A 9,468-nucleotide genomic window follows, 5' to 3' on the forward strand; every position below is an offset into this window, starting at 1 on the left:
AGAGAAAGAAAAGAAAAGAAAAGAAAAGAAAAGAAAAGAAAAGAGAAAGAGAAAATAGGAGAAAGGAGAAGAGATTGTGGGTGGAATTGTGGTTGAAACAACATCTTTCTGGGCAGGGAGTGGAAAAATTGGAGGGAAAAAGTAGATACCTTATGTCACCAGAATCTGCCTGGCAAGGGAATGTAGAGAGGAGATGGAGAACCTGCCATGGAGTAGGGAACTGGCCAGGCAAGGCAGGGCTGCACCTTCAAACCCCCCCAGCTGGAATTATGACCAGAGTAATTCTGGATGGTTTTTGCCAGATGGTAAAATCTCTACAGCAGTGTTGATCTCAGCCTGGGCAGGATCTGCAGGTCACAGTGACTCATATTCTACTCAGAGATGAGCACCTGTAAAATTCACATTATTTTCTCTGAAGCTGTGCAGTAGTTCTCAAGAAATCAGGGATACAAGGTGATCCATTATGAAAATGCAGTACAAAAATCAATTGCAAATCTCAGCAGAAGGAAAAGTTTTGAGGTGTTGGATTCTGGGAGGTGGCAGTGCTGGCAGTGCCAAGCAGATTAAATAAATTAAAGATAATTTAAACTAAAGTGCATTTTACATTACACTTTATTTCCATGCAGTGCTGTTTTTCCCAGTGCTTGGAAATGGGCAGACACATCTGCCTTGCACAGAGCCTGTCTTGGGCTGTTTCTTTGCTTTCTAACTGGTTTCATTTCCAAACATGAATTCTGAAATAAAGCACAAGCAGTGTTGAGAGTCAGGACATCTGCACCAACTTAGTTCCACCAGGTGGGCACTGCTACCTTCCTGAGATGCTGGAAGTTAAATAAATCTCTGATTTTGGCAGTAATTTTAGCTAATGTGTTAAAGTCAGCCATAGAAAAGCACAGGAAACTGCCAAAGATTTCTAAGGGTAAACCAAATACTTGAATTTACTACATTTGCTTTATGAAGAAAGCTTTTATGGTTTAATTTTTTCATTTTTTAAAAATATGCTAAAGCACTGAAATAAAATAGAAGTAATGAGCAAATGAAAGAAAGGGAAATGAAAATGCAGATGTGTAAATTTAAGGAGCTTGTCCTAAGAAGCAGAAAGGAATAAATCAACTAAAGCCTGTCTTCTTGAAAGGAAATTCTGTTAGATGCTGAATTTGGGAGGGTTTATGCATAAAATGAGCTCTTGGGAGAGTTTACCTGCAAGATTCTAGCACAGATTATTCATGATGTCAGTGTGTGCCAGTCCTTGGGGTCCTGGGCTGAGGAATGGGACTGAAGGGAATATCCTGAACCTTTGGAAGTGATGAACTCTGTGTTGTCCCTAAAGATTCTTTGCTCTGAAGATTCTATTTTAGTGCAGCTCAAACTTCTGACAACAGCAGGTGAATCTGCAGAGCAGTGCAGAGCACAACTGTTGTTTTTAGAGACAATAAAGATGATAAAGGTTTCAACAAAGAATCCCTTGCCTATTTCAATAATTCTCCAAATCCTGAGTCCCCTCAAATGTTCCCTTTTTGGATGTAACCACTTCATGCCACATCTGCATGAATAAGTGTCTTTTTCCTTCCCAGATTTGCCTTATGAGCAAGCCAGGAGATCAGCATGGACGAGTCACAGCCACCCCAGCCCTCAGTCAAAAGGTAAAAGCACCTGCACAGCTGGGGAAACGTGGGTTGGACTGCAGAGGGAATTGCAGGAGCTCTGGAGGGGTTTTATCCATGCATTTTTGGAAAGCCAGTTCTGTAGGCAATAGGGGAGGGGTCACTGGGCAGCCACATCCTTCTTTAAACTCATCAAGTCCATCACCACAGAGCCTTAAAATGCTTTTTATGAGCTTTAAATCCTGTTGTGTCCATCCTGGAGCAGAGGGCAGCAGGAGTTCCAAGCCTGGGGACCTCTCATAAGTTTGGTGAGCAACTCCATAAATGGAAAAAATAACTACATGGTTTGTTTTGGTTTTTTTTCCATTTTCAGCTACTCAGCCATCATCCTCAACAGTTCCCAAAACAGAAGACCAGCGTCCTCAGTTAGGTGGGTGTCATTTGGTTTGAATTCTGCCTGGGTTTGTTGAATGTGATGAGATGAACAGCCAAACTGCACAATGTGGTTCAGACCACCCCAGCTGGAGACCACCAGAACCCCAGATGTGAGCAGGGTTTGTCTGCTGCTGGATTTGGGATGAATGCAATGTTTAAAGGCAGTGACAACCTTCCAGAATAAAAAGGCTATTAAAAAAAAAGAATTCCATGTACATTTTGGGTACAAAGGTGAAAGGTAGAAATGTCAAAAGACCCCAGCAGTTGAGATACCAGCAGCTGGAAAATGTGAATGAGCCAAAAAAATTAAAAATAAAAATGGGAATGGATTTCAGCCTACAGAAATCCATTTGAATTTTGCTCCTGCAACACAACAGGAATATTAGAGGGATTCTCAGTCTGTTGGGAGAGTGAGGAGAAAGCAGAAATGAAGGGTTTGTGGAACAGTGGTTTAGCAAAATGGGTTCCTTTTGTGTTTTTAGAGCAAATCCATGGGGTGGGACCTAATCCCTGACTGCCAATTCAGCTCTATTTTGGACAGGTAGCTGGAGAGCACTACAAAGGTCCTGACTCACTCATGGCTTTTGTTAACAGCAAAAGGTTAGAAGGAGGAAATAAAAGAGATTTAGAGGATATTCTTAGCTCAGAAGACTCTGAGCCAGTTTTTATCACATGGATTTTAAATCATTATTCTGGTTTTTGTTATAGCTAAACAAGACTGTGCATGACTAGATCTCATTAACTCATGCACAGACTGCCTCGGAAGTATTACACTGATTTTTTGCCCAAACAGTGTTTTATCTAATCTGGCCTTCCAACCATGAGAAACTTCCTAGAAATATACTAATGATTTATATAAGTCCTGAGGACCTTTTAGTGGTTGTGTGTGAGCTGCACAGATTATTTAAATGTGTGAGGAATGTAACCTGATTGTCTTCTTGGCTGTAAAAGACACAGGGTCACTCAGTGCCTGCAGCCCATCACTTTGGCTTTGGTCCTGCTGTCACAGCCCTCCCTTTTTCCCTGCTGGATTTCAGGCCAAAGTTAAGTTTTCATTTCCAGAGGGAATTCCTAGAGGGAAATACTGAGATGCTACAGGCATTGTAAGGGACAGAGGCTCTTCTGAAAACCCCAGTTGCAGAGTTAATCCATGGGATTCCTCAGTGGAGTCCAGTGACAAAATAAAAACACAGAATCACTGAATTACTGAGGTTGGAAAAGCCCCTCAAGGTCATTGAGTCCAGCCTGTGACCCATCCCCACCTTGTCCCCAGCCCAGAGCCCTGAGTGCCACCTCCAGTCCTTCCTTGGACACCTCCAGGGATGGGGATTCCACCACCAGCATGCTTCACAACAAAATTTACATTCTGAATACATCCATCTGCACATTAATGCAGTACAAAAAGCAAATGTGTATCCTTGCACGCCGAGTTTGAAAGGAAAACATGCAAATATTGCCATGCAGAGGGAGGAAATTGCTTGAGTGTTGGACCTGCTGCCCCATCAGGCAGTGCACACTGCCCCTTGCAAGGCTCAGAAATAGCACCTAAAATATTTGACATCACTGTTGCAGGATTTTTAATTTGTCTTTCACAATTTTGTAGATCCATATCAGATTCTTGGACCGACCAGCAGCCGACTTGCAAATCCAGGTGAGAAGGGATTTTGCTGATTTAGGAGGTTTTCCTTTCTTTCACTGCTGAGTGTCCCCACTTCAGCTTTAAGACCAGATCTGGAAGGGGGTATCCCTGATTTTCCCACTCTTCAGCCAGTGTGTTGCAGAATTTCTGAATTACACAAGGGTGGGACTGAGGAATTTAGAATCATTAAAGTTGGAAAGGACCTCCAAAGAGTCCAGCCTTTGAAGCTGGAGTTCACTTCAGTTGCCTGAACATCAGGATTTGGTTAAGGGGTGTAAGAGACCCCCTCTGGTACAAATCCAGAAGGGTACAAATCTCTTATCACTCTTCATCAGCTGTGTCCCAGATTCTGTTAATCCACAACACGATATCATACTGGCCTTGATGAATACAAAACTTTGGGATGAGTAACCCAGCAGAAATACATAGGAAACAGAAAACAAAAAACCAGGAAAGAATAATCTGTTTGCGAATAATAACTGGGTTAAACACTACTTTGAAAATGTCCTCCCACCTCAGGAAGGCAATGGGGTGCCTTGTGGGTTGGGATGTGTTGCTTGGAAGACAATTACAGACTCACAGGTTGGAAAACACCTCAAGGATCATCAAGTGGAACCTTGGACCAGCATATTTTTGCTAAAGACAAGGGATGTTGTGGGTGATTTAATGGCTCTGATTGGGAATTGTGCAGATCCCACTGCTCCAGGTCCCTGGGGCTGCACAGCTCCATGATCAGCACCAGAGCCCAGCACAGTGCAGTGACACTGTGTGTTCCACTTGTGTCCCCTGCCTGGACAGCCCCAGGGCACAACATTCCTTGTTCCACACAAATCTCTTCAGCCCCCAGTGATAGTGGTTTTTTTTTTTCCTTTTACAACAATCTTCGGGTTTTTCAAGGCCTGGAATTGCCAAAATGCTGCTCAGTTTCCTTTCCTTTCTCCCAAGTGACATTGAGCACAGTTCTAGATTAGTTGACTTTCTAAATAGTTTTGTGTGGCAGAGGAAAATAATTAACTAAGTGTTAAGAATAGGATTTTCCAAACGGCCTGAGGTGAAGGGGGTTTCCAGGCAACACTGGTCTTGACTGGAAGTGGGGGCCTGCATCCCTTTAATTTGGTCATAAATCACGGCTTGCCAAATTTTATCAAGTGTCCATTTGGTTGACTTCATCACTGTGGATGACACTAACACAATCTGGATTGGGATGCTTTTTTAACATTTGGATATGGAATTCCTCCACACCATCATTCCTGTGCTTTAACATGTTTTCTGTGTTTATAAATTGGTGGAATTACTCTCTCATTAAAAGGAAATTGACAGCAACCATTTATTTTCATAGGACTATATATTACATTTGGAAGGCAAGTGTTTATGTTAGAACATATGTTGGATTGCTTATTCAAAAATTTGTGTTTTGTCCAGTGCTGAACTGTTTATTGATTTTCAAAGCCTAATCCTCTTGTTATGTTTCGTGTATTAAAACTTGCATGCCTTGCTCATACCATGGATTCTTTTGTTTGTTTGTTTATTTAATGCATGTTAATGGAACAGAAGAAATTCATTAAGGCCAGTTTGGATAAATACAATTTAAATGAATATGGGTTTCAGTTGCACTGAAGTATAAACTGCTAATGGGTTTCAGATGCTGCTCCAGCTAGATATTGTAATTGCTACTATAAGCTTTCTAAAGAAAAGCTTGTTTATTGTACCCACATAGCTGGTTTGGATAAAAAAAAAAGAAAGAAACCCAACTGATTCCTGGTCAGAGATGCAGTTCAGAGTTAGCACATCCAGGCTGGTTGGCAAATTCTGCTGACACCGTGCTTGTGAAACAGATTGCATCGCAAGCTGCTTCAGCTGCATTTTGCATCATTTCAGTGTTGCTTTGTTAAGAAATGCTAAGCTTCTAACATGACTATCAGTGGCAAGGCCCTTTGAAATCTTCTTTTACTTGTCTAAAATGGACACATTTTGTTGCCCCACCTCACTTTTACAAAGTTGACAGCAGACTCTTTTCTTTTTGCGGTGGAATTGGCAGAGAGCGAGAAAAATACAACAGTAACATTTTATGTCTTAATGTAAAATTATCATTTTAACTCATTTGGAGCAGAATGATGACAAGGATGTATTTTATGGACCTTTTCACTGTTCTTGCAATTGTTTTGCCCTCTGGTTGTATGCAGTGCAACAGCAAGCTAATAAGTTTCCGTTCTGCATTTCCCCAAATGCTGCAAAGGGATGATATGGTTTGGCACAGGCCCAGCTCTCTCTAAACTTCTCCATTTTGTGTGGGCTCATTCCATAGCAGGGAACACTTAGTTGCAACATAATGCTGTGAGAACAAGCAGAGTGTTACGCAAGTGAGAGCTGTTTGTGCTGAACTTTAGAGATTAGTTTCCTAAATGAGCCCTGTATTATTTCCCCATCAATTGTCTGCGCTGAATGACATTAGGTAACAATTAAATCTCCATGGAATGGCATTCTGCCACTCACATGAGGGAAAACACGACACATTGCAATTATCCCTGCTCTTTAGGGTTTCGTGAGACAGTTCTGGGAGAAGGGGGACTGGTTAATAGAAAGAATTAGGAGCCAACGTCACAACATTTCCTAATGGGGTCCTCGGGGAGAGCCAGCAGGGTTGATGTCTTGCCATTAATTGGAGCTGCCTGGCTTAGGGTGGTTCTAGCTTTGGGCTGCTACAGGGTCTGGATAGCTCCAGGAGCCCCCGAGGCAGAATTCAGTTTCTCAGACCTGGGGCATTGCTGTAGAGGTTCCAAAGGAAGCTTTATTTCTTCAAGGGTTCTACCAGCAAAATCCAGTTACATAGCATAGCAAGGGGTCTTTATAGATTTCAGGGGGATTGAATTTCTAGCCAGTAAAATTATAAGTTGAGAACTATCCCATTACTTTAATATTCTAGGTGAGAAAAGACCAATCATCTCGTAACGTTAAAGACCAATAAAAATCCTAAATTATAACAGGGATTGATTTACCAAATAAGAGTATTGGTCTAATACCGATAGTCAACTGTGACAGACAAAAGACTCTCTAACAATTTAAAGTTAGAAAGTGTGTGTTTATTCAGTGAGGTAATCCTCTAATACACACTGCAAAATTACAGGTGATCACAGAGTCTGTTTATTAGCAAAGGATTCAAACCCCTCCCATCCCTCGCTTCCTATGATAATTAGCTGGAATGGCTATTAAGCATTGATTGACTTCTTCAATTAAGTCTGGGGTTGTTTTCATGGGAAGGGGGTCTTAAAAGGAGGAAGTGAGTTTTCCTCACCCTAAATTCTTGACCTTTTCTATCAATGAAAATGCAATTGATTTATGGGGATAGTCCAATTTTTTCAGAGAATGGGGTTCTGGTTGCATTGTCCATGTTCCTTTGGTTCTGCTCACTAGTTTCGTTTTTCCCCATTATAAGCGCAGCTGAGCAAACACGAGATGACAGACAATCAATTATTTAACTTTCAGATAACTACTCCCTTCTAATTTCTAACTTCTAATTATTTTCAGCAAGGCAACTAAAACCCTAATTCTGTAAGATGAGAGTTTCAGGGTTTTGGGTGGTGCATCTCACATGAAAGGTTTAATTGTCTCAGGGCACAGAATCCCCAGTGCCTTTTTCAGGCTCAGCCGCATCATTTCTTTCTGCCAGCCCTGACACCCCCCTGTGCTCTCCCCGCAGGCAGCGGGCAGATCCAGCTGTGGCAGTTCCTGCTGGAGCTGCTGTCGGACAGCTCCAACTCCAACTGCATCACCTGGGAGGGCACCAACGGCGAGTTCAAGATGACAGACCCCGACGAGGTGGCGCGGCGCTGGGGCGAGAGGAAGAGCAAGCCCAACATGAACTACGACAAGCTGAGCCGCGCCCTGCGCTACTACTACGACAAGAACATCATGACCAAGGTGCATGGCAAGAGGTATGCCTACAAATTCGACTTCCACGGCATCGCCCAGGCGCTGCAGCCGCACCCCCCGGAGTCCTCCATGTACAAATACCCGTCGGACCTGCCCTACATGAGCTCCTACCACGCACACCCGCAGAAGATGAACTTTGTGGCTCCCCACCCTCCTGCTTTGCCCGTGACGTCCTCCAGCTTTTTTGCTGCCCCCAATCCCTACTGGAATTCGCCCACTGGAGGGATCTACCCCAACACCAGGCTGCCAGCTGCTCACATGCCTTCTCATCTGGGCACTTACTACTAAGTGGGGTGGGGGGAAGAAACACCAGGCAGAAAGCAAAGGTGCTTCTCGCTGGGGTTTGGTCGTTGAGGAGTCCCAATGAACTCTGCTGGAGGAGTCCTATTAAAAGTGCCTAAAGAGACAAGTGAAGGTTTGGCTGGGGGGAAAAAAAAAAACCCCAAAACCACGTTTAAAAAAATAGGCGTCAAAAAGACTTTTTTTGTAGTAGGGATTTAAAGGAAATATCCAAGAAGTATTAAGATACTAAAATGTAATGTATATGGGCATCGACTCTGTGGACCAAACAACAACAGACTATTGTAGGTAGAAGCATGAAATGATAAGGAAAACCTACGGAAGCTGGTGGTCTTAAAAAGTTGATAAGCTTGTGTGTAAAGTTTGATATCATGCTAGTGCAAAACTGGGACTATACTACAGCAATATAAGTCTATAGTGACCTAACATACAGTATATGGATTGTTACAAAAGAGAGGGAAAAGGGAAAAAAAAAAAGGGAAAAAAATCCTATCTGTATTTAAAAAATAGAAACATATCAGCAGAAGAGACTGGTTAGTGTGGAAGCTGATTTGGAGTAAAACAGCAGTGTTATAGTTAAAATCAAACGAGATCCATTCATCAGAGCGAATCAGCTACTCAAACTGTGAAGACAACCCAAACTTCCAGATTCCTTGACAGTTTTACAGGAACCCTGAGCCAAATGTGGGCAATGAGAATGTGCTGGAGGGCAAGTGTATGATTGTAGACCAGAGGCCTGCACCTGGCAGAGGAAGCAGGAAGGAGAAGGAGGAGGATGAAGGTGTGAGAAGGGGAGGAAAGAAACTTCTTGACCAATTGAGACTGAAAAGACTGAAAACTTTGTAGTGTTGGGACTATGAAGAAACACTTGTTTGGACTTGTGAAACATATTGCTCAGTATTATACCATTCCCAGTATTTCAGAAGGAACAGACTTGATTCAGTAGTAATAAAAAGTGGGAAAAGGGAAAAGAAAGAAGAAGCGAGAAATCCGAATATGCATCTCTCTTTTTTTTTTTTTTTTTTTCAGGAGGGGGAAAAAAAAAAAGCAAAACTGGAATTGTCTGATATTTAAAAGTTGCCAGTTAGAACCTCATCATTACTAAGGGAGTTTGTTTTCTATTGGTTAGAGCAAGAGACAACCCCTGAGTGCCAGAATCAGAAATCACCTGAGTATTTTTGTTAGGCGGGCGCCAGTTTTTCTTACCGAGTCGCGAACGCTGTGCGTTTGTCAGAATGAAGTATACAAGTTCAATGTTATTTTTTTTTTCCTTTTTATATAATTATTATATAACTTATGCATTTATACACTACGAGTTGATCTCGGCCAACCAAAGACACACACACACACACACAGAAAAATAAACCAAAAAAAAAAAAAAAAAGGGACAATCCAAAAAAAACTATTGTGGCCTTGAATTTTAACTCTGTATGCTTAATGTTTACATTATGAACATATTAGTCCTTAGATTGCAGAATGTATGTAATAAAATAAGCTTGGCCTAGCATGGCAATTTCAGATTGACACTGTGGTTTGCATTTGTGGTTGCATTTTTTCGTG

The 9,468-nt window shown here is 42.1% G+C and overlaps 1 protein-coding gene across 1 annotated transcript in view; it reads left to right on the forward strand.

The window, feature by feature from the left end:
- Positions 1–9,257, forward strand: part of ERG (ETS transcription factor ERG) — a 119,503-nt gene extending 110,246 nt beyond the window's left edge. Inside the window, exons 4-7 of the mRNA XM_079298202.1 lie at positions 1,557–1,643; positions 1,978–2,034; positions 3,643–3,690; positions 7,376–9,257. Coding sequence (XP_079154328.1) covers positions 1,557–1,643; positions 1,978–2,034; positions 3,643–3,690; positions 7,376–7,896 — 713 coding nt within the window. The 3' untranslated portion in view covers positions 7,897–9,257. The remainder of the gene's footprint in view (positions 1–1,556; positions 1,644–1,977; positions 2,035–3,642; positions 3,691–7,375) is intronic.
- Positions 9,258–9,468: the final 211 nt, after the last annotated feature.

Source organism: Erithacus rubecula (genome assembly GCF_903797595.1).
Source record: "Erithacus rubecula genome assembly, chromosome: 1".
In the NCBI taxonomy this organism is placed as follows: Eukaryota; Metazoa; Chordata; class Aves; order Passeriformes; family Muscicapidae; genus Erithacus; species Erithacus rubecula.